Source organism: Moschus berezovskii, chromosome 7, assembly GCF_049115385.1.
Source record: "Moschus berezovskii isolate FMDL1 chromosome 7, NW_MosBer_1.0, whole genome shotgun sequence".
In the NCBI taxonomy this organism is placed as follows: domain Eukaryota; kingdom Metazoa; phylum Chordata; class Mammalia; order Artiodactyla; family Moschidae; genus Moschus; species Moschus berezovskii.
Genome location: NC_142466.1, coordinates 56,110,672 through 56,136,967, shown reverse-complemented (window position 1 = coordinate 56,136,967; position 26,296 = coordinate 56,110,672). Strand labels below are relative to the sequence as shown.

The 26,296-nt window shown below is 38.7% G+C and overlaps 1 protein-coding gene across 1 annotated transcript in view; it reads right to left on the bottom strand.

Moving 5' to 3' along the window:
• TMC1 (transmembrane channel like 1) overlaps positions 1-26,296 on the bottom strand; it is a 182,042-nt gene that overhangs the window by 58,999 nt on the left and 96,747 nt on the right. The window contains exons 6-9 of the mRNA XM_088837777.1: positions 18,261-18,351; positions 16,493-16,574; positions 8,712-8,818; positions 4,749-4,847 (exon numbers count right to left, since the gene is read on the bottom strand). Of these exons, the coding sequence (XP_088693903.1) occupies positions 4,749-4,847; positions 8,712-8,818; positions 16,493-16,574; positions 18,261-18,351 (379 nt within the window). The remainder of the gene's footprint in view (positions 1-4,748; positions 4,848-8,711; positions 8,819-16,492; positions 16,575-18,260; positions 18,352-26,296) is intronic.

Here is a 26,296-nt window from a genome sequence, read left to right as displayed (position 1 = left end):
CATTTTAGTTTGAATTTCAATACATTCTTTAATTATCTGTGCTGTCTTTGGGAAACCAGTGAACCTCTCTGAGTCCCAGTCTCCTCAAATACAAAAAGATCATTGATCTTCATCTTGAATCATTGTTATATAAAGATAAAATTTAATGTATGTGCCTGTTTAATACATAATGGGTATAAACTCTCCTCTCCACATCTCCCATATCTATGATGACTTGGGGAAAAGGGAAGACAAAGTTTGACTCATCATTTATCTCCATCCACAATGTACAAAGGGAGAAGGCAATGGCAACCCACTCCAGTACTCCGGGAAAATCCCAAGGGTGGAGGAGCCTGGTAGGCTGTAGTCCACGGGGTCGCGAAGAGTCGGACACGACTGAGCGACTTCATTCACAATGTACAAAATGTCCTCAAGCTGGAAAGCTAAATGCATTTCCCTTTACTCACAGCTCAAATTTTTACCCACATGATCTCACTGTCTGATAACAGCTCAAGCTCATTCCAAATTCCACCTCAGTCCCTCCCTCTCTCACAAGAATATCAAAGCTCTATAGTCTCTTCATCATTCCTACATCATTCTTGTGTCTCCAAATACCATGCCAACAAAGACATCCTCTTCTTACTGACTTAAACCTGTTCTTCTAATTCTATTGCTTCAAATAATACTATTTCTGTCCATTTGATTCATAATATCCATATTATACCACCTTCTTATTTCTTGCTATTTTAATAAAATATACTTTCCTCTTACCCAGTAAGACCCACCACTGGGTATATAATAAAAATAAATTTAAAATATGGTGCTTGTAAGTGGTGACTTTGAGAATCCATAAGACTGGCTGGCCTTGCAGATAGCAAATGGCACTCAACTGCTATTAATTAAAGGGAATCTGGATGAGCTCCAAGGGGATACCTCTGAGTGAGGAGGAGGAGGGTCCAGAGAGACATTTCAAGGTTCTAACATAAACTCAACAGAGAAGCAGGTCCCCAGAAACTTGCCACCTCCACCCTGAAAATCTTCTGATCCTGACTTATAGGATCTTCTACCACAAGAGGTCATGCTTGCATCTATTTTACAGTGTTCTATAAGTTGATTCTGCTTTTCTTTACCTGCGTCTATATGACACTGCTTACCTAATCTGATATATTAACATTCTTAAATAAAGGGAAAAAAAGCTCATGTTCTGATTAGACCATTTAGGCACCAGTCATCTCTACCCTGGGCCTAAAACTTTTTCTCCTGGCATCTCCAGGCTCTTTGGAAGTACAGAATTCCGAGTTTCCAGGGACCTCAAGGACATCTGGCCAAAGGTTTCCGCCATGGTACTATGATAGATGAAATAGTGGGCTGTCCAATTAGATCACTTGATAATACAGAGAGGGCATCTCTATGACGTAACTGTTCAGAGCAGCAAGTAAAGAATTCAGGCAAGGTTAAATATTGAACCTTTCTACTTGAGAAGCTAATTTAGCAATTGCATGTTTATTACAAAAGGTGGAAATGGGATCCAACTGCTCAACTCCTTTTCCCCTTGCAAGATACAGCATTAAATGGAGTCAGTCTGTGTTCCAGAAACTGTCAATGAGAAAGATGTTGGAAATTATGACAAAAAAGTGACTGATGTGATACAAAACAGAGAAAGAACACTAGATTAAGAGGCTTTTATTAGCCCTAAGACCTTAAAGATGCTTCTGTGACTCAACGTTTCCCTAACTTTATAATGTGAGACATGGGATAGAAAGTCTTTATGGGATTAAACTCTCATTACTCTCTTAAGTCTCTTATTTGTGATATGTCAAACAATTGAGTGATCACAGTCCTCAGAAAAAATTAAGAAAGAAAGAAGTGCATACCATTACTTTAATGACTTTTTTTCTTGACCTTTCAATAATCTCTCATGGCCTTAGAATAATTTCTAGGTTGGCCTAAGTGAATATTATAGGATCTTCCTGTTTCCATCTTCCTCTATCCACAGTAAATAGTATTTCACCAAACTGGGAACTTCCTTAGTGGTCCAGTGGCTGAGACTCTGTGATCTCAGTGCAGAGGGCATGGGTTCAGTCCCTGGTCAGGGAGCTAGATCTCATGCACTGCAGTGAAAAGATGCTGCATGCCACAACCAAGACCTGGTACACAATTTAAAAATAATATTTCACCAAACTGAACAGGAGAAAGCTGTTGAGGGCAGTAATAAAAATCTTAGAAAGCATACTCATTGCCCAGACCTTTCCTCTATCTCCTCCTGTGTTCACCTCCTAGACTCTCTAGTCCACTGCTTAGCAGCTCTTCCAGCACCACCTTCCTCTTTGTCTTTCTCAGTTAATTAATACCTCTAAAATCTCAAACAGACATTGTTTGCAAAATGGACATTGTTTCATTTCAGTTACCTGACAAATTTGTAAGTGTAGAAACTTCAAAAATATGTGTTTAAAATCAAAACACCTTTTATTCATACTTTTAGTTCTTCCTTTCCATGATATGACTAAAACATCAGAAAATGCCAGCAATATTAGTTCTGGGTCTTATTAACCAGACTGGAAGCTTATTATGTTACTAATCAGAGGAAGAGAATGAGAAATAAAAATAGTATGGGGGATATATAGTAATAAATTAATTGAAATGTAAATGGGAGGGGGAAGGAGAGAGAGGGAGAAATGGAAGAAGTAGAGCAGAGGAAAGGAGAAATAAAAGATAAGTCAAATCTAACTCAAAGGCCATATCTTCTCTGAAACCCAGGCACGCAAGCGAAATAAACAACCTGCTTCCTCAGGGCTCCCCAGTATTTTTTTCTCCTTCATTTTACTAGGTGCAGAACACATTGCATACTAGTTGCCTGTGCAAGAGCTTTCTTCTACTGTCATAATTACCTTGAGGTCAAGAACCATGTCACATGCATCTTTGTAAAACCAGGGCATGTTTATGTTTAATAAACATTGAATTTAAGTGAAAATTCCAACTGACAGGTGTAAATTAAAATTCCAAAGGCCACAAAGTTGAGGCTGTCACTCTGTGCTTATTCTATAGCTGCTTTGTTGAGTCAGAGGCTGGGAATCTTTCCTAAAGTTTATATTTGCTGGTACTGCTCACATCAATTAAATTTTTTGGTTCTTATTTCAATGCTCTACAAATCCTCCCCCTTGCTCAGGATTCCCAGGAAACAAGATTCATTAAGTCTCTACTGGTTGAGTATTATGTCAAGGGCTTCAATGAAGATGCAGCAGATGTTATCCCTTCTTTAGGAAACTCACAATTTAGAGAGGTTGAGGGTAGAATTCAAAACATCTGTGAAATATGCATATTAATAGTATAAGTAAGAAGACCATCATTTTTCTTTCCTTCCTTCATTCCCCACTCAACATAAAATTTTATTCTCATTTGCTACCCTTCAAAGATTTCTGAATTATTAATTCCCCAATCTCCACCATCCTACTTTCTGATCCTATACACTTTGGAACATCTCTAATCTGGTCACTACACATTTAAGAAGAATGTGTAGAATCATTGTCACAGACTTGAATCACACTCCAAAATGATTTTTCAATAGGCAAAAATGAATCCCTGCCATAATAATCCCCACGCAGGGGAGCTCAAAGTGTAATACTCATTTTAGTGCTATGATTGAATATGCTCATTTGGGTATCACAATCGAGTGAGACTCATTTTCATTTTATATTAAAGTTAGAATTTGGTATTGTTTAGTATTTACTATCTAGTTTTACTTAGTATTGACTCTTCAATAATGCTAAATGGACATGTGTAAGAAGGGAAGACTCTAATACGAAATATCAAAACCTGAGGTATATAACAAGATTTTCCAAAAAGCACATTTGCAAACTCTTGCTTTGTCCTTTTCCAAACTGAGACAATAATATTTACATGAAGAAAACTAAGATCGTGGTATCCAGTCCCATCACTTAATGGCAAATAGATGGGGAAACAATGGAAACAGTGAGAGACTTTATTTGGTGAGGGGCTCCAAAATCACTGCTTATGGTGACTGCAGCCATGAAATTAAAAGACGCTTGCTCCTTGGAAGGAAAGTTATGACCAACCTAGAGAGCATATTAAAAAGCAGAGACATTACTTCGCAAAACAAAGGTCCATCTAGTCAAGGCTATGGTCTTTCCAGTAGTCATGTATGGATGTGAGAGTTGGACCATAAAGAAAGCTGAGCACTGAAGAATTGATGCTTTTGAACTGTGATATTGGAGAAGACTCTTGAGAGTCCCTTAGACTGCAAGGAGATCCAACCCGTCCATCCTAAAGGAAATCAGTCCTGAATATTCATTGGAAGGACTGATGTTGAAGCTGAAACTCCAATACTTTGCCCACCTGATGCAAAGAGCTGACTCATTTGAAAAGACCCTGATGCTGGGAAAGATTGAAGGCAGGAGGAGAAAGAGACAACAGAGGACGAGATGGTTGGATGGCATCACCGACTCAATGGAAATGAGTTTGAGCAAGCTTCAGGAGTTGGTAATGGACAGGGAAGCCTGGCGTGTTGCAGTCCAGGGGTCAAAAAGAGTCAGACATGACTGAGTGACTGAACTGAACGTTCATTCACTAATCTATATTCCCATTTAATCATCTTATCATATTCCTAAACTCCATTTACTTTTCCTTCCTTTTTTTTTTTTAAGGGGGCAGAGCCCTCTCTCTTAAGACCTTCATTCAGCTACAGAAGAGGGGCCATGGAATTACAGAATACGGAAAAATCTGTCACCACACAGCTATGTGAAAATACTTACATTGAAATCATACAGGACACCAAAGTTGGCTGCTGATGCCTCCTCAGCCCTGGGAACCGTTTTCCTAGGTAAACTGCCGTATGGCAAACCCCAGAGGTACTACATGGAAAAACAAATAAAGCAGTTAACAATTGGATACAAAGTCTGAGCCACACATGTGATCACAAATGGTTTTGGTTAGAACTCTTCTGAAACTTTTTCATGGGGACTCTGCGGGTCTCCATGTGGGGTCCCCTTTTCTGGGAACTGACTACTAAATCCAGAGTTAAGAATAAAGGGAACACTAAGGACCCTGCATTCTCACTTCAGCAGACCACCAGCAATCTAACCAACCACTTTGCCTAGAGGCTTGCTGAGAGCCCTACTACCCACCACCACTGCCATACTAGTCTCATTTAGGAGGTCTGGAAAGGAGAGAAGTGGCTTTTGGGGGACAATAGTTTTCAAAAAAATCATACCCACATAGTCAGATGGGAATACCCCTCAGGGGTTGGGGTGGCAGAGAATCTCTCCCTCATGTCAAGGAAGAGAAGAACAAGGAGAGTCACTCATACAATTAGAGGGTGTCAACTAGCAGGGGCTTCCCTGGTGGCTCAGATGGTAAGGAATCTGTCTGCAATGCAGACCTGGCTTCAATCCCTGGGTTGGGAAGATCCCCTGGAGAAGGGAGTGGCTACCCACTCTAGTTTTCTTGCCTGGAAAATCCTATGGACAGAGGAGCTTGGTGGGATACAGTCCACAGGGTCACAAAGAGTTTTACATGACTGAGCAACTAACACTTTCACTTTTTAACTAGGAGAGAAGACTGCACCCTGACTGTGATGTCTGCTTCATCACTGATTCAGGTTTACTGCCCAGACCTTGTGCTACCAGATTAGAAGACATGTGATTAGGGGTGGAGGAAGTCAGTGATGGCGCAGAGTAGGGAAAAAAGTACCCCTCTAGCCCCAGCGTAGGCACAAAATTGGCCAAGCTGATGCTGCTTCTTGTGCAACATGAAAATATCCCTTCTCTGGGGCTGTGGCCGGAGGAGGAGGAAGAACGTGGATGGAAACCTAGGTGCAGAGATTGACTGGGCAATGGCTGCGAATCAGACCCTGCTCCTTCTCTCTACCCAAACTGCACAGCTTCCACAGCAGTCCTTCTGGCTTCCTTAGACAGAACAGAACAGAGGGTGGGTTCTACTCATGTTCTCTTTCCCCAGAGTTGGAGGCCACAGAAAACAGAGAAGATGAGGGTCTCCTGTTTGCACAGGGAACAGGAACTTAGGGCAAAAGGGCAAATGCATCGGAAGAATGCTGAGTAAGGCTGCTGGGTGGAGGCCCCTGAAAAATCCAGCACTGCGGCTGGGAGGCAACCAGTCCTGCCCTCTGTTGGTTCTGTAAAGTCAGCAAGCAGGGAGCCCATCCTCTTCTGTTTGTTTGCTGGAGTTGGTAATCAATGCCCAGAAAACAGGATGCCCCTCAACATCTAACACAACCTGGAAAAAAGCATCCAAAACCAATATGCTTCCTAGTTCTGGAAACACATCTAATTGAACACGTATTAGCTTCCTGCACTCCATATGAGTGCTCAGTGCTCAGTCACTCAGTCATGTCCTACCTTTTACAGCCCCATGGACTGTAGCCTGCCAGGCTCCTCTGCCCATGGAATTTTCCAGGAAGAATACTGGAGTAGGTTGCCATTTCCTTCTCCAGAAGATCTTCCCAACCCAGAAGCATCCTACAATTTTCTACAGTTGGAATGAATTAGCAACAACCTTTCATTCCTCCACATGGAGGCAGCATGGTGTAGGGGGAAAAGAGTAAATGCAGCTGATAAGATTCTGTGTATACCCTGCATCTGACACTGAGAAGCGTTGTAGTAACTGGTGATAGAGTTTCAGGTTTCCTTAGAGAAGAGCAGAAACAAAGTTGGGGTTAACTCGAAATAGGTGAAATACATTCTGCTGCATTGCTTAAATTTTTGCTTAGGAGATGTACTATACTTATGACCTTAGACATCTTAGGACTTTTGATCTAAGTCCACCACTTTCTACGAGCCAGATTGTCATATAACCCCCCAAATTATCTCAAAGATTGTAAAACTAGCAAAACGGGGTGCAAAAGCTTGTTACATAAGATGAACGCTCATTCCAGATCAGCTTAAATAAAATAAAATAACAACCTCCCCACTCTGTAATATCAGCTAAGTCCAGTGAGAATTATGTGAGTCAGATTCCACATTTTTTAATGGAGAAAGAAAAACTCGACTATATTCTACTTTATAAATTTGTTGTGAGGCTCAGTGAGTAAAAGAAGTAAAAGTACTTTGCACATTAAAAGCTGAAACTCATTAAGCATGTAAGGCTCTAATATTATTCTTGTGGGGAGGCTTTTTACAAAAGCTGGCTCCGATTTGAAACCACAGGGATAAAAAGTAATTCAAAACAATTAGTTTTGGCTGTTGCCAAACAAATTGACTTTTGAAATACTGATATCTGGAAAGATCCTTTGTAGGTTAAGTAAAGCCTAACCCAACTTATGTATGGTAAGCATCCAAAGAAGTCAGAGTCATTTAACTTCTTACGGTTAAGTACACAACCTCAGTCTTGTTTCTTGGTATTAGTTAACTGGTCTTAGTACAGCCTTGATGTACTCCTTTTCCTATTTAGAACCAGTCTGTTGTTCGATGTACAGTTCTAACTGTTGCTTCCTGACCTGCATACAGGTTCCTCAAGAGGCAGGTCAGGTGGTCTGGGATTCCCATCTCTTTCAGAATGTTCCACAGTTTATTGTGATCCACACAGTCAAAGGCTTTGGCATAGTCAATAAAGCAGAAATAGATGTTTTTCTGGAACTCTTTGCTTTTTCCATGATCCAGTGGATGTTGGCAATTTGATCTTTGGTTCCTCTGCCTTTTCTAAAACCTGCTTGAACATCTGGAAGTTCACGGTTCATGAATTGCTGAAGCCTGGCTTGGAAAATTTTGAGCATGACTTTACTAGCGTGTGAGATGAATGCAATTGTGCGGTAGTTTGAGCATTCTTTGGCATTGCCTTTCTTTGGGATTGGAATGAAAACTGACATTTTCCAGTCCTGTGGCCACTGCTGAGTTTTCCAAATTCGCTGGCATATTGAGTGCAGCACTTTCACAGCATCATCTTTTAGGATTTGAAATAGCTCAACTGGAATTCCATCGCCTCCACTAGCTTTGTTCGTAGTGATGCTTCCTAAGGCCCAGTTGACTTCACATTACAGGATGTCTCGCTCTAGGTGAGTGATCACACCATCATGATTATCTGAGTCATGAAGATTTTTTTGTACAGTTCTTCTGTGTATTCTTGCCACCTCTTTTTCATATCTTCTGCTTCTGTTAGGTCCATACCATTTCTGTCCTTTATCGAGCCCATCTTTGCATGAAATGTTCCCTCGGTATCTTTAATTTTCTTGAAGAGCTCTCTAGTCTTTCCCATTCTGTTGTTTTCCTCTATTTCTTTGCATTGATCACTAAGGCTTTCTTATCTCTCCTTGCTATTCTTTGGAACTTTGCGTTCAGATGCTTATATCTTTCCTTTTCTCCTCTGCTTTTTGCAAAGCTGCACTAAATAGTATCTTTTTCAAAGCAAACTTAGCAAAATAAATACATGCAACTCACAAGATGTCAAAGTCTTTCTCTTGAGTAATTAATATTTGGGCATAGGGACCACCTTGGGAATCTAATAGAATCTGTGAACCTTTCCACAGAAAAATGTACATTTAAACATGCACACACATTTTATTTATTATTTCAAGAGGCCACATACTCTTCGGAGAAGAATTAGGACCTTTGGTTTTGAAGATTAATTTGTTACAAATACTATTACTCTAACAGCATAGTAGCTAGATAGGCATTCTACTCTTAAAGAGCAGAGTTTTTTTAGTAGAGTGCTTGCATAAGAAGCTTATTACAGCATGTTTTATAAACTAGAAGTCAGAATCTTACCTCTGGCAACATGATAAGGCTGAATGTCAGGATAAAGAGAACCATGTTTACTCCATACATCCATCTCAAGAAAAGGAAATATGAAGCCACTGATGAGCCAAACTGACCTATTAAAAAGAAAATAAAAGTTTGAGAGAGGGGGCAAAAGAAAACAAAAGCCAAGTCTTGGCCTCTTCCAAATTGAGTCGTCTCATTGCAACACACTGATTTTTTTTCACTTTTACAGGCTCTAGCATTTTTTTTTCTATACAGAAAGAGAAAATGTTAACATGATGAAAGTACATGTGCATTCTACACAATGACTACATCTTTAGAGTCCATCTTCCTGCCTTTTGCTCAGCAGCCAGAGTTGCCATTTGAAGAGTCCATTTTATTCTTTGAGTTAACACAGTTAAGTGAGAAAATGTATATAAACTGGTTATGTTATTGAGCCCAAGTTCATACTTCTCACCACACAACAGGCCAATAAACCAAGAGATGAGTTCTTGGGGCAAGGGATAACGACTTTATTCAGAAAGCTAGCAGACCAAGAAGATGGTGAAGTTATGCCCCCAAAGAACTATCTGGCCTAGCTTGGAAGTTAGGCTTCCTTTATACTAAAAAGGGAGGGGAAAAAGTCAAACATTCCTAGTACCAGCTGGCTTCCAGAGAGAATGTGATAATTTCTTCCTTCCTTTAGTCATTAATAGGTGGACCTGGTGAGAATGTTCCTCATGAGCTAAACAGAGATATTTTAGCTTAATGCTCATTACCTGGAAGGCAGGATTCCCAGAAATGGGCCATTATGTATAATTTAAACTTACAGGCAACATCCCTTTAGTGGTTAACATAACAGAACACAAAAATTCCTCCCTATTATAGTTACTACAATGCCTGGCCAGTAGTTAGCTATCATTATAATTATAATTACTGTGCTTCTTCCTCTTTTTTCTCAAGCAACAATATTCTTTCCAAAGTTTACCACATCTTTTATGGAGAGGAGCCTGGCAGGCTACAGTCCATGATGTCACAAAAAGTTGGACATAACTGAGTGATGAACACACACACACATCCTATAGACCACCCTGTGCTATTCTGAGCAGATGGGACATTTCATAGATATTGTAGAAGCTGAAGTCCATTCATTCATTTTTCACATGTTTACCTTCTGTCAGGAGTTATCTTAGATGTGAAACATAATATCAAAGACAGGATTGCTGCTCTAATACAACTTTTATTTTACTGAGGTGTGGAAATAAGAAACATGCAATAATTTAAAAAGACATAAAGAAGTATACATTCATCATAATATATACTACATTACATTATAATCATATATTTATAAAGTATATATAATAATTATCCAGATCAGTCCTAGAGGGAAGAAGGTAAAATATTGAGAGGGGTTGCTTTAGATGGGTTTGTAGAGGAAGGTCTGACTCTCTTGTGAGCTTGGCCTCATCTTAGTAAGCAAATAAAGGAAAATGGAGATGGATGCAGATGAAGAAAGCAAATGACAGTGTGCGTAGGGCCTCTTAAGGAAAGGTAAAAAGTGAGCGTTTTATTTTAAATGTGATGAAAAGTCATTGACAGGTGTTAAGCAGTGGGGGTGGGCAGGGAGACTTCACATTTTAACACTCACTTCAGACCTGGGGAATTAATTGGGAGGGGACAGGCAAGAATGTGCTGTCAACTCACACCTCAGGGAAAGTAAAGTGATCTGTCCAATTCTTATTGACTCAGAAAAACCAAACAAAAGCATTCTTTTAAATCAGAGAATGGAAAAGGAAGAAAAAACTGAATTTGAGTCTCAGGTTGAAATTTCACAGATTACTAAAAGCCAACGTCCTTTGATAACCATTTAAGATTCAATATCCAGTTGCTAGTTTCCCCAGTCTTCCTAATTTTCATTTCCATTGCCCAAGAAAAACCAGGGAACACTCTCAGCTACTTAGTCAGGACAAAGGACCTGCGTCACTCAGCAAATCACCTCCTGGGGAACACTGGTTTCCTTGGGGTCTCCAGCTTTGAAGCACTGCTGATGGGGAAGCATTATTACAGGAGGAGGGAAGTTAATATGGGGCAAATTTCAGCCTCTGCTTACTAAGATAAAGCCAAGCTCATGTGAGAGTCAGACCTCTATTTCCAGAATTTAGTCCATTCTTTAGGTACCACCTTACTTACTTAGAACGCAGTGGCAGTTTTTATAGAAAATTAAAAGGAATTCAATGTCTAATTGGACATTGTGCATGCATGAATGCTTGTTAAATCACTTCAGTCATGTTCAACTCTTTGCAACCTTATGTATGAACTGTAGTTCTCCAGGCTCCTCTGTCCATGGAAGTTTCCAGGCAAGAATATTGGAGTGGGTTGCCATGCCCTCCCCCAGGGGATCTTCTTGACTCCAGGATTGAATCCATGTCTCTTATGTCTCCTGCACTGGTAAGTGGGTTCTTTACCACTAGCACGGCCTGGGAAGCCCCAATTGGACATTTTGTATTTGGATTCATTTCATTTTGTAGAAGTTCTGAGTTCTACAAAATTTCTAAAAGTGTGTGCTGTTGATTAACATGCCCCCCAGGTGTTGTAACTGGATGCACTGGTCTATCTGCAGAAAAGCTGGAGCAGATCCTCCTCTCCTAAGACATCTGATCATCCACCTGGCTCCCACTGATTTCATATCATTTCATGGTCCTTATCTGTGTTCTCTGGTAACAACTACCCAAGGGCTGCCTCAGCCAGGTTCACTCATCATGTTTTATTGAAGGCAGTGGACTTCCAGCTTATTAGTCATTACAGTTATTCATTAACTGGGGAACATTTGTCTCTAGGTTTCCATGGCAAACTTTTCCCTGAAAACACATGTGAAACCTCTGATAGAGAGTTCTGAGCATAGGATGCTGACCCATCCTTCCCTCTTTCCCTCCCTCCTTTTTTCTTTCCTTCCTTCCTGGCCTTTTATGCTTTTGCTCTTCTAATTAGCACCATGGCCCACCCTTTCCCAGTCCCCCATACACAATCCCTGGCAAATAAGTGTAAATATACCTAAAAGCAAAAAAGAGAAGCAAATTAAAATATTTCAAAAAATACCACTTACATCATATAGGGGCTTCTCTGGTGGCTCAGAACCCACTCCAGTGTTCTTGCCTGGAGAATTCCAGGGATGGGAGAGCCTGGTGGGCTGCCGTCTATGGGGTCGCATAGAGTCGGACACGACTGAAGTGACTTATCAGCTGATGGCTCAGATAGTAAAGAATTTGCCTGCAATGCAGGAGACCTGGGCTCAATCCCTGCATCAGGAAAATCTCCTGGAGAAGGAAATGGCAACCCAATCTAGTATTCTTGCCTGGAGAATTTCACAGACAGAGGAGCCTGGCAGGCAGCCTACAATCCACAGGGTTGCAAAGAGTCAGACACAACTGAGCAACTGAGGACGCACAAACACATCCACCCTATATAATCCATATATATTACGGGTGAAATATACATTCGACTCCACAGCTTATGAACTCGAGTTTTTAGACTTGAAAGTGGCTTCACCACAAATTTTTTTGGAGGTAGAGGAGTGACAACTAAGGCTTTTCTCTGCAAAATCCTAGGTATAAAGAAAATGAATTGCAGGAAAATAGATTTCATCAAAGCCAGAGTGATTCTAGGAAAGATCCAGACACAGGTCAAAGAGACTAAGGAGTCCAGAAGGCAATGTTCCTTCTGTGTGACACCTACCAATGGCAGAGGAGGAAAGAACAATAACAAAGAACAAAGATCATAAAGAAGAGAAAACAAATCAATGGGTTGACATCAAAGTTCCACATGCCCTTTCCCTTTCTCAACACAAAAATGAAAAAGAAGACATTTTCCCTCTTCATATTCACTTAGCCCAGTGGTTCTATCCTCCCAGAGATTGTTAACTGAAACTGGCATTTCCTAAAAAAAAAGAAACCTTTCTATAGTGTAGCTAAATGAGCATAATTAAAAGCGCATAATTTCCATGCGCTCAGTCTCTCAAATAAAACTGACTTACTCTTGTAAAGAACAGTAATAATAGTAGTAACTAACATATTTTGAGGGTCAATTACGTATACTGAGAACTATACTAGCATCAATTCATTTTACTGCCTTGACAGTTTGGTAAGGTTAAGTATTATTAGTCCAACTGTGTGGATGGGAAATCAAAAGCAAACACAGCAGTTGACTGATCCAAGACTTGATTAATAATAATAATTGCTAGACATCTATTTTATCTCTGCATATTAATTCATTTAATTATTATCAAATCCCTGCCAGGGAATCTATTGCACTCCCATTTTACAGAGACTTAACTCCATAGTTACACATCTAGTAAATGATGGAGCCAGGTTACACTGTATTTACATAAGTAGTAAATGATGAAGCCAGAGCTCTAAATCATAGTCTTTATCTATAGATGTCTGACTCCAAATCAACATTTCTATCCACAGTGCAATATTGCTCCTCAAGTATAATAACAGTTGCCTGCTAATTCACTTCATTCGTGTCTGACTGTGTGAACTGCAGCCCGCCAGACTCCTCTGTCCATGGGGATTCTCCAGGCAAGAGTACTGGAGTGGGTTGTTGGGCCCTCCTCCAGGGGATCTTCCCAACCCAGGGATCGAACCTGCAACTCTATGTCTCCCGCATTGGCAGGCAGGTTCTTTACCACTATTGCCACCTGGGATAATCATAGTTAAATTCATTTAAAAAAATGTTTTTTTAAAAAAACTATTTTATGCTATATAGAATGAATATGCAATGACTATGTGTGTGAGAGAATAGATATAGGTAATATCCATCAAACAGCTAAGGCTGATCAAATTTACAAATCTGGGTTGTGCCCATCAATGACCAGTTCTTTTCTCTTTAGTCTAATGAATAAATTCTGCTTCATTAGTAAATTATTAATATATTAAAATAGTCTTTGGTATTTATTAAAATGAATATTATGCAATATTATTTTTCCTGAATTTTCTTGTGTATCTTTTAAAGTTAAGGTTTCATATCTCCCTCTGGATATTTATTATTAAGACAGAGTAATTTGTAGTCTGTCATCGTGTATAATTTCCTCTTGAACAGATGGGTAATAAGACAAGCAGATAAATACGAGCATTTCTAAATGGGAAAAGACCAATTAAATTACCTGCTGTAAAGTACAATATAAATACCATCTTGTTAGGCAAGGATTCAGAGCACAGTTTCTGTCAAACTGATCTAGGGATGGGGAATTAAATGTGGCAAATTTAATTTACATTTTTCTGGAGCCCTTAGGCCAGCAGGGAAACATGTAGTATAAACTCTGTGCTTAAGGTTGCCTGTCTAAAGCTATTTCTGGTCTTAAAAAAAAGTAGTCTGTCACACCTTAATTTTTTTTTTATGTCTCCTCTTTCTGAAAACTGTCTTTTTTTAAACTTTTTATTTTGTGTAGCTCATTAACCACGTTGTGATAGTTTCAGGTGAACAGCGAAGAGACTCAGCCATACACATTCATGTATCCATTCTCCCCCAAACTCCCCTCATCCAGGCTGCCATATAACATTGAGTAGAGTTCCCTGTGCTATATAGTAGGTCCTTGTTAGTTACCCATTTTAAATATAGCAGTATATACATGTCCACCCCAAATGTCCTAACTATCCCTTCCCCCCAACCATCTCCCCTGTCAACCATAAGTCTGTTCTCTAAGTCTGTATCACTCTTTAACTTTGATGCTGTAATTTACTATTAGGAAGAAGTAGATTTTGATTCTGAGAAAGGCTTGTAATCTCCAGCTTGAAAGAATTCAATGATTTAAAACATGGTTTTCATAGTAATACAGGAGTCAAATAGGTATAGGTTATATTTGTACTCCTGGAGTACCAAGGTACAGCAAAATATGCAATCCAATGTGGTTGATAAGGTGCTTCTCAGCAGATAACCATGGGGTTTTAGGCAAGGTCCTTTTACAAGGCTGACATAACAGTTAAACTCCATGGCATCACCATATGACACAAAACTTCACAGCAAGAATTATCAAATCTATTTTTTATATGAAAAAAAGTTGAGAGTCAACAAGTGAGTACCTGGTCCACATTAGTATTGGGATCCAGGCCCTACTGGAATCAAAATGGAAACAGCAAGAGTTTTAAAAATTTATTTTTCCATTTTCATTTGGAAATTCAATTTTATTTAGCATATTCATTAAGACCAAGCATACTCTAGGTCTGGGGGTCCAGGAGTGAACAAAACAAATTTTCTGCCTTCAGATCTATTGGAAGAAGTGAACAAAATGAAGTGAAATGACTGTATTTTTCATTTAATTATTTTATTATTTATTTAATAATTTATTTTTAAATTAAATGAAAAATACTGTGTTTTAGATAGTGATAAGTGTTGAGGAGAAAAATACAGCAAGAAAGGGCTAGTACAGGAATATGTGGGAGGAATTAATGAGCTGATTTATTTTACTATGTATTATGTGTCCATTCTAAAGGAGATCAATCCTGGGTGTTCAGTGGAAGGACTGATGCTAAAGCTGAAACTCCAATCCTTTGGCCACCTCATGCGACGAGTTGACTCACTGGAAAAGATTCTGATGCTGGGAGGGATTGAGGGCGGGAGGAGACGGGGATGACAGAGAATGAGATGGCTGGATGGCATCACCGACTCGATGGACATGAGTTTGAGTGAACTCCGGGAGTTGGTGATGGACAGGGAGGCCTGGCGTGCTGTGATTCATGGGGTCGCAAAGAGTCGGACACAACTGAGCGACTGAACTGAACTGAACTGATGTGTTCGATTAATAAGCTGATGTCTTTTAATTCATTGCCATCTGATGATGAGAGACAGAGGACTGAGAGGTAGTCACTCCTAAAACATGCCCAATCTTGTCAGTGAAATATCCATCAACTGTGTTATCTCCCTATGGAGCCTCCACTTTAATTAGGCAACACCACACTTAGCCAGCAGGAAAATCTGCCCTGCTATCTGGAGGAGTATGGAGGAAAATCAGATTCTATTCAAAAATATTAGAAACCAGAATATAACAAGGTCATGCTCAAAATTATTTTAAATGTTATCCCCTTTCTTTAAATTTTATTATTTTTAAAATGACATACTATCATATTTACAATATTTAAAAATTTTTATCTTCCTTATTCTAAGCCTAGAGCACTATAATAAATAGGTTTTTGATTGGGTATATTCTCCTGCTTTCTCTGTACACTATGAACATTGTACAAAATGAAGGCACAATATGATATTCAGATTGCGAGTTTCTGGATGATTATTGCTTATTCTCACTTCAGAGGTTTGAAAATGATGCTTTAAGGTTTCTTCATTATTTTTAGATATGGCTCATTTTTATTATTGTCTAACATCCAAGTGAATGTATATTTTCTTTTTTTGATATTTCTATAAGACTTTATTTTAAATTGAAGTATAGTTGATTTACAATATTTCAAGTGATTATTTATTTTCAATGTCCATTTCCAAAATAAAATCTCTGCTTTCCCAATGATATGACTCAATGTCATTGTGCACAACACTGACTTTCATGTGTAGAAGAAAATACAAGGTCAAAATGAGAATATTTTGGTCTAATGCAGAAAAGGAGAGTGGAATCTCCAGTGCTGCAGTTAGCAAGTGCTAGCAAAGCTTCACAGTGAGCAGAGGACGTAAAAACATCTTTATTTGTTTGTTTTCTTGTTTTTGATCTTTTCAGTAGTACGGGACTGAGAAAACCATCTGATAAGCTTTTGAGACATTTATCTAGGACAGCATTCCTCATCTAATGAGATCGAATGAGCACTTACTTTCAATTGCCTTGATTTTATTTTCCCATGGGACACAAGCAGCTTTGAAGTTCTCAAAATCTCGGAGAAATTTTGCCCATTTCTGAAAAGAAAGCCAAGTACAACAGTAAAACCCAACTGCTTGTTTGTTAAGATGTTTATCCTCCACACTCATCCCAAAATATTACATGACAATGAGCTTGGAAAGATCTCTCTGGCATCACATAGTGCTTTTTATAAAAGGGGAAGATGGGTAGGTTTCACTTGTTCCCCTGTTCCCCACCTACTCCTGAACCAATTTAATTAAAAGATGTTTACTAGCTGTCTGTTTTACAGAAAATATGTCGACCACTGAAAATGATCTGTTTATTCTGCTACATAATAAGAAAGCAGGGACTGAGTTAGCACCTAATAAGGTATGTGTTTAATTAAATATTCATTGCATGAAGAAATTAAGGCAATATAAATAAGGCATAGTTCCTGCTTTGAAGGGCTTCTGGGTCAAGTGCACTGTACAGGATGTTAAGTGCTATGACTTTTCATTCTGGTAGAGATAAAACAGTTGTCTAAATGGAAAGGCGTGGTGTTATAGGAAAGGGAAGAAAAAAAAAGAATCATAAACTAGTTTTGGTAAAAGATCTTCCTTCCACTTTATCCAACAATGTTGGGTTACCCATAAGAAGAATGAGGATGGGACAGATAACTTTGCATATGTATAGATGATGCTGGGATAACGGATGAGCTAAACAGGCATGTGGCACCTAAATAAGATTTGATACAAGTCTGAAGTTCAAAAGATTATCTAAACCAGAAACAACTCAAATGTTCATCTATAATCAAATGGATAAGTAAATTACAATATCTTCATATGATAGAATATAACATAAATAAAAATGAACTATAACTCCCATGACATGGACATATTTCATGCAAATAACATTGCTCAAAGAAGCAAGAAACAAAAGCATAAATACTGCATGATTCCATTTATTTAAACCGTAAAAACAGATAAAACTAATCCATGATATGTAAATATGTATCAGATCTACCTATAGATTTCATATTTAAGATAAATGAACTTTATTCACAAAACTCCGTCTCTATGGGAACATATTTAGCCTCAGGTGACATAACATTTGTAAAGAGGAGATAATAATGTCTACATACCTACTTTACTGTGAGAATTAAATGTGGAAGGACTTTTATAATAAGGACTCAATTTTTATAGAAGGATTTAACTCAGTGCTTGGAACATAGTAAGTGCTAAATAAATGTTAGTCTTTTTTCTATCTCTTCCAAAAATCTACATTTATATTGGCATATCATTTGTTTTCTCTTATTTTCTATCCAATTTATAACTGATGTACCTAGTAGAGAAGAGTTATATGGCTCTGTAACTTGTAGACATTTTGAGAAAGAAACCTTGACCCAGAACCATATAACTCCCAGGGAATAAAAGTGAAAGGGGCACAGTCTATTACATTTGGAAGTGATAAAATCATACAAGTCAATCTTTTGCCATAAATCAATGTTTCTCAACTTATTTTTCATTTTAACTCCTTTAAAGAGCCCTTCAGGACAATTTTTTTTTTCCTGAATCACCCCTTTCTCCAAATTTTAATAACACAAGTACTGTGTATCTAGTATAATGTACCTAAGTATACACATAACATGTCGGATTTTTTTTTCACTCTCTCAGAACAGAACCAATTTTACAACCCCTTGGGGGCAATGTGGCTTCCACAGAGCTTATATGGCATCAGACTGACTGAACTATGAAAATACTTACCTTGGCCATCATCATCTTAAATGCAAACCACCGTTTCCCTTTTCCTTTCCCAAGAGCCCCTTCATTTTCACTCACAAATTTTTTTGCTTCCCTGAGAAAATAAAACAAAATAAACTGTGAGTGGAGATTAATATAGTATATAGGCAGTAGATATTTAATTTTATTAGGTCTACTGCTTCATTTCTCCTTGACCCTTTTAAACTCTTAACAAGTGACTGAATTTCATAATCTTGGGATTTGTAAAAGATGTTTAAGTTTTAAAATTCTGGCCAGGAAGAATAAGATGTTTTAGTGTCACTTATTAATCATCTGGAGTCATCAAAAAGCAAGGAATTTATGCTAAACATCAAAATAGAGAACCCCAGTTCTCATTTCTACCACATATAAAAATGAATCTGAAGTTTATTTCAGATTCTGGCAGTCAGAATGTTTATTTTAAAATACTTTCCTTCTTTTTTAAGGATTGCTTTAAAAAAAAATAGGGCAGAGAGTTTGGGACAAACTGACATAGAACACACTTATTGACCTGGTATTTAATCTCATAAAAGCAATTATGACTTAAAACAGAAAAATCATACTATATAAAGCAAAGGGGTTTAGGGAAGAGAGAAAAGGAAAGGAATAATCTTTGGCCTCATGTTCTCAAAGGGTTTCAAATTTAAACTTTAACATTATTCCCAAATATTTGTACTTTTACAGTAGTCACATTAGTGTCTTTGTGTGTGTGTTAAAAAGCATTAACTCATCAAAATGGATAAAGTGAATATGTTAAATATACTACAACTTTTATAACCTTTTTTAGTCATTTTTGCTATCATTGTCTGTTTGCAATTTGGAAAGAACTTTACAAATAGAGGCAGTCCAGGCTTGCCCTGACCTCTCAGGGGCCATAAAAGGCATAACCCAAGAGAACCAGGGATTATCCAAACCTTGACATTGGTTCTACAAGTACAACACTGTCATCAGTTGGCTGGCCCCTCAACACATGACTACAAACTTAACACACAAAGTATTCTTTAAAAGGTGAAAGATGAAACTTCATCCCTAAGTTGATGAAGGATATTTTTGTGCTCCTCAGTATCAGTGCTAAGCTCATGATTTTACAATACCCAGTGATCAAAACAGCACATGCCCGCTACCTTAGCCGATAACTAAATGATGGTGCCCCATTATTCACCCATACATGGGCACCTACCCATTGCCTGCCATAAAAACACAAGCACAATGGAGAAGATTCTCTTCAGACGTCAGACACTCACATCATTTCTTTGATGGCAGGGACAATATCTTATCCTTTTTTTCTCCCACAGCACTGCTCACTACTTGGATCATAAGAGGTGTTTAGTAAACTTATTTTCAAGTAAACTTGAAATAGACATGACTGGCATAATTCAGGTAGATGGAAACAGGGGAGTGTCTAAAAACTGTATTATCCACATCAATTAATGCTTGAAGGCAGTCATTCCTAGACTTTGGAATCACACCCATCTCTTTTGCCTTCTCAGAAACTAAATAGGACAGCTTCCTAGAAATGAAGAAGAGTTATTAGGCTGGACTTATGAAACACTCTGGCATTTGACAGGACTTCTGGGCTGTGAAGATTAATTGAAAAACAGTTTCTAAAACATTCTACACAGTCTAAGATGTTCGATAATGCCATATCAACAAGTATAAACTGAACTTTCATGGCTGTGTTTTAAATGCAGGCAATCAAAAACAAGCATACCAGAGTTAAGCTTTAACTATGTGTTATAGAGATGACAAGACAGAAGTGAGTATTGTACCTAACAGATACTTTATAAAATGCTGAACTGATATAAACTGAAAATCAAGTAACCTGATTTTAACCCAGCCTCTGTGATTTGTCTCTATAACCTTGTCCATGTTTTTGTCACTCTCTATACTCATGCTGAGGCTTCCCTGGTGGCTCAGACAGTAAAGAATCTGCCTGCAATGCAGGAGACCAGGTTAGATCCCCTGAAGGAGGACATGGCAACCCATTTCAGTATTTTTGCCTGGAGAATTCCATGGAGAGAGGAGCCTGGCGGGCTCCAGTCTATGGGGTCGCAAAGAGTCGGACACAACTGAGCAACTAACACTTTCACTTTCTGTCATACCCATGCTGAGGAGAATCCTGTTTTTCAAAAGAAAGCACACTTACTCAGAACTTGCACACACCTGAGCAAGTTCTGCACAGATTCCTTTAGTTACTGTGTAGCTTTTAACAGGTCCAGGATTCTCAAACAAACAAAAATTGAACAAATGCTTCCTGCTAGCGTGGGTGGTGGTGAAAATCTAAGGTGTGACCATAGATGTGAATGTGCTGAAGGCAATACTACACTGTCAGTTCCCCTGTAACACTTGTTTTGAAACCAAGAATCTGTTCTAACATGATTGTTATACTACGGAACAACCTGAACATAACACAAACTTTGTGTTTGCTTATGTGTGATTTTTATATACAAGAAACGCTAAATGAATGCAAAAAAAAAAAAAATCTCATCCACCTAAACCTAGAAGGGTATACACAAAAGGCACACACCTCATCAACCAGTTGCTTCATGATACCCCCTGTGTCAGAAAAGTCACATCCATTCAGAGCTGACTTACAATGACCCTCCTTTCAGGCTTCACAATAACTCACAAACTGCAGTCTTACCATTTCCACAAGCAAACTTCAGATCTTTTTAAAGGTAAACAGCCATATTTATTGCAGTATTTATGCATTTCTCAGCCATTTAACGTGTGTAAAATGTTGCTGCCATTTTCTTAAATGTCTCTTTTTAAAATATGTCACCTATGATGTTCCTGAATATTATGCCCCATTCCCAGTATTCTGTAAGCCCTATAGTTTTCATTACCCAATTTTCAAGGTGTGGTGATTTTTAGGAACCCATTCATCATGTTATAACAATTATTTGGTGTCAAGAATTTTGAAATTCTTAAGACCAAATATATGTAGGATTTATCACATCTTTCTCTATTATAATAAACATATATAAATGGAGAACCAAAAATTCTTCTTAGTAGTAAAATCAAAATTTGTTTTCAAATGTAATAAAGTAACCACTTTACAGACATATCCACAGCTCTTGATATTTAGGAGATAATTAAAGAACATCAGTTTGGCCTATTAGAATTATATTGCTTTCTACTTGAGTGGGCAATTAGAAAATAAGACTGCTCTAAGCGATCAGAAGTGTAAAGGAATAGCTAACCTACTCCATAGGTTTTAAATTTTGTGAGCTGATAATTATGTTACAGGAACAGTAAACTAGCAAAATTTAAGTCAAGGTTATAGCCAAACTGAAGTCACCAAAAAAATAATTGTAAATTAAATTATAAAATACAGAAACTTATTTACATGGCTTTCATAAGCGTTTTTAAATCAGTTATTACACACATACTTCTCCTTTGAACAATCTAAACAAGCTTTCATTTTTTGTCTCTTAAATTGCCAAATTCTCCCTGGTGCTAGTTTCATATTTCTCTTCCAGTACTACCCTATCCCACCCTCAACATACATACACATCCTGAGTTTTCAAACAAAAGTATGGATTTCACTCCACTCCATATAATTGCAAGTATGATTATTTTTTCTCCCAGTAGCTCAGCTGATAAAAATTCGCCTGCAATGCAGAAGACCCCATTTCTTTTCCTGGGTTGGGAAGTTCCCCTGGAGAAGGGCATGGCAACCCACTCCAGTATTCTTGCCTGGAGAATCCCCATGGACAGGGGAGCCTGGCGGGCCAGAGTCTATGGGGTTCCAAAGAGTCAGTCACGACTGAGTGATTAAGCACAGCACAATGCCCTACCCCCTCCTCTATTCTCCAAGAGGTCTTCCCCAGGTTTCATAGTTTCATACCTAAGGGCTCCTTGGCCAGTCATTCTAGCTCCTCCTGCTCCCCACTGCCCACCAGGGCCAAATAACTACCAGGGGTAGTGGGCAGAGAAGAATTGTTAAGCAAGAACAGAGGGGTATAAGCATCTTCCTCCTTTCAAGCATAGAAGGGAAATTGAGGTGGAAGAGCTCAGAGAAAGAACAAACCTTTACACTATTTTCAGGGCTGACCTTTACAATTAGATGGCATGATTTTAGGATGGAAGAAACTAGCATCGCTCAATCCCATCCTTCCTGATAACAGATTTCTTAACCAGAAGACAATATCTTCTAACTGCGCTGTAAGAAACAAAGTACAAAAAGAAAATATCCAGTATGGAGACAAACACTGAGTGATACTTATCACACTAAAGTAGCCATAGCAGATGTCAGAATGCAAGAAAACAAACAGCAGAGTCTTTGAAAACCAAAAGGCAAAAAAAAAAAAGGGGGGGGGGTTTATATTTTTCTTGTAATGAATCTATTTTCCTAACCATTTGTATTGTTCTGGATAATTCTAGCCATTTTTCATGGCTAACATGAAATAGGCTTTTGTGGATAAATTCTGAATACCTACTAGCCTCAAATCAACCAAATATCTGACTGAAAAAATGTGTGCCGTCTCCTTGAACTGCATTCAACAAAAGCTGCTTGCCAAGTCTGTAATCCAGTCTCCATGTCTCAGAGCTCAAGCCCCTGGTACAATATGCACAGCTCTCTGAGCTGTAACCCCAGACCCAGGGATAAATAATTGAGCAAGGTCTATTTAATGACAATAATACCTGGCTTCATCATTCATTTATCAACCCCTTTTGTTGGTAATTAGAATAATAAGGTTTCATGGGCGTTCAAGAATGCTTTCACAGTTAGTTGAAGGAGCACACTTTGGCCTAACTTACAAAATAGATAATTTACCCTTAACACGTGATACAACCCTGATTCCACAAGGGAGTTAGGACATGCCCTGCTGCCTTTGACACATTCTCATCCCAGGAAACATGCTCCTCATTTGGGTTAGGTTAAGTTGACTTTTCTTTCCTCTTGTTTTCAGTTTGATGGTATCATTGAGCAACCCATGTATTGCCCAAGTAAATGAAAGACATTTCAAAACTGGTCTTGAAGCCAACTGTCATCAAACTTGTGCTCATGAACACTACTTCCCAATAAAGCAACCAGAAGAATGAAAAGTCTTTTTCTAATAAGCACCACCAAAAAAAAAAAAAAAAAAAACACTGACCAATTTAAATTGACTAAAACTTAGAGCTCTAACTTTTCCAAAAATATTACTGAGTAATTGAAAGAAAATTGAGGAGATAAGAAGATAGCCTAATGTACAGAAATTGAAAATAATGATTATAGGCCTTCTTAGATAATATAATTCCATAATTAGATTGGCAGAATTATTTTAGATCATACTAATACTGGAACTGATTATCAAAACATGGGCTTTTAAAACAAAGGTTCTGGTGACAGTAGTCATAATGGGTAAGAGGTTCAGCTTCTTCATCTTTAAAATAGAGATAGTAATAGCTATCCCAAGGGTTGTTTATGCTTTATAGGAAAAAATGTCTGTGATGTGTTTTGTAATAATGTATGTAATGTGTCCATGACAAACAAAAAGATCACCATAAACAGTAGCTATCATTAACAGCAATATAACTAATAGCGCTGACCAATTTTGTGCTGACTCTCCAAATAAGTAAAAAGCTGAGGACTAGACACTTCCAGGCAGTTGTGGAAAGCCAGTCCATTTCCCCTTAGACTGTGACCCTAGTGAGATGTGAGTATAGTGGGAATTCATCTTATTACCAAAAGAGCAGGAGAGAATTCAGCCTTACATCTGAGACCTGATGAGGGGGCCCAGGTGTCCAGTTTCAGAAGCCCCAGATACAATGCTCCTGGGAGGAGCACAGTGCTAGGTGCCAGCCCAAGTCCTACTCCTGCCATTCTCTGCTATTGCAGAGAGTACAGGATGCTTGGACAGCTGGGGAGTCTGTGATAAGAGACAAAAAGGGCTTTCCTGTGGCTCAGGCAGAAAAGAATCTGCCTGCAATGCAGAAGACCTTGGTTTGATCAGGAAGATTCCGTGGAGAAGGGAATGGCTACCAACTCCAGTATTCTCACCTGGAAAATTATATGGGCTACTGTCCATGGGGTCACAACGAGTTGGACATGATTAAGCAACTAATACATACACTCTGTTGACTAGGACCACATTTCTATTCAATTCTGTGATCTGTATCTTATAACTGAGACACAGATTTGAATCCTGGCTCTGTCACATATTAATATTAGCTGTATGCTTTTGGGGAGCTGTTGTTGATCCCAAGCTTTCTCTCCTATAAAATATGACCAGGGAAAGTCACAGCAATGACAGTTAATGTACTGAATGTTTGCCATAAGCCAGGTAGTTTACATCCATCATCTCATTTAATCCCCACCAAATCTTGCAAGGTGGGAACTATTTTTATCCCCATTACAGAGATGAGGAAACTGAGGATTAGGTCAGTAAAAGAGGTGTCCAAATTTACCCAGAGAGTAAATGGCACAGCACAGCTAGGAATTGAGTTCAGTGTCTCCAGTTTCCTCAAAATAACATTATTACTTACCTCATGGGATTGGTATAAGGACATATAAAAGTTGAGACAACATAAACAAAACAGCTTCTTGGTATACCAGGGGTTCAGTTCAGTTCAGTCGCTCAGTCGTGTCCGACTCTCCGCGACCCCATGAATCACAGCACACCAGGCCTCCCTGTCCATCACCAACTCCCAGAGTACACTCAAACTCATGTATTCAAAAATATTTATTATTTTTCTGGGGAAATGTATATGATACACTGAGTAAAACTCCAGAATAAAGAATGATTCTGACATGACTTAGTAACTGAGCACACATGTACACTATCTTTACAACTCTGTATAAATTGTGTGTGCCAATGGCCAAGGTGTTCACTGGAAGGACTGATGCTAAAGCTGAAACTCCAGTACTTTGGCCACCTCATGAGACGAGTTGACTCACTGGAAAAGACTCTGATGCTGGGACGGATTGGGGGCAGGAGGAGAAGGGGACAACAGAGAATGAGATGGCTGGATGGCATCACCGACTCGATGGACATGAGTTTGAGTGAACTCCAGGAGTTGGTGATGGACAGGGAGGCCTGGCGTGCTGTGATTCATGGGGTCGCAAAGAGTCGGACACGACTGAGCGACTGAACTGAACTGAACTGAACTGAACTGAACTGAATGGCCAAAGACTCGGCAATTATGCAAATAATGAGTTCCTCTATCTTCTAAACGTATAATATTGTCATACAGTTTTGTTTACAGTAATAAAATAAGATTTACGGTAGTAAAATACAGGTTTTTATTTGTTTCAAGGCACTGTGCCATATGAAGGAAAAAAAGAATGTGGTTCTGTGCTTTTCTGTAAGATATTTCTAATTTCATTAGAAAGCTAAGACATAGATAAATATTCAGGGAATCATCTAATTGCTACCAAATGAGTAAATAGGAAAATTAAGGGCTGGAAAAATTCAGATGAAAGAGTAGAAGGAAACTTGAACAAAAGGAGGATTCAGATACATAGTCAAGGTTGCTGGAAAGACGTTACAGTGCAGGGAACTGGTGTGAACAACAGTGAAGAGATGGAAATATATCTGGGGCCTTCAGATGGGTGATGAAGAAAACAGTCTAAGTGCTTAAAGGAGGAGTAGGCACGCCCAATGCCAGGTTAAGCAGTGCAGAATTCATTCTGATGTTAATAAGGACCATGAGCATTTTTTAAGCAAGAGACTGATAAGTGCAGTACAGTGTGCTATCTGAAAAATGTTGCAACAATGATTTGCAAGATGAATTAGAGGAAAACCAAATGAGAGGCTGGATGTATCAATAACTTGTTTTCTAAGGCCTTTATACAAGCTGCTTCCTCTTTCTGGAATGCCCTTCCCCTCTTCGCCACTTGATTTCTTCCTTTTCATTTTCAGTTCAACAGCCAGGTCCACACTACAGCTCCTCCATAAGCTTTTCCCTGGTTTTCCTTTCTAACACTTACACCTCCAGCCACATGTCAGGGTGATTTAACATCTGCCCTTTACGTAGTAATTACATCACTTATTAAAGTTAACCCATGGTCCATTTTCACCGCTGCACTGGGA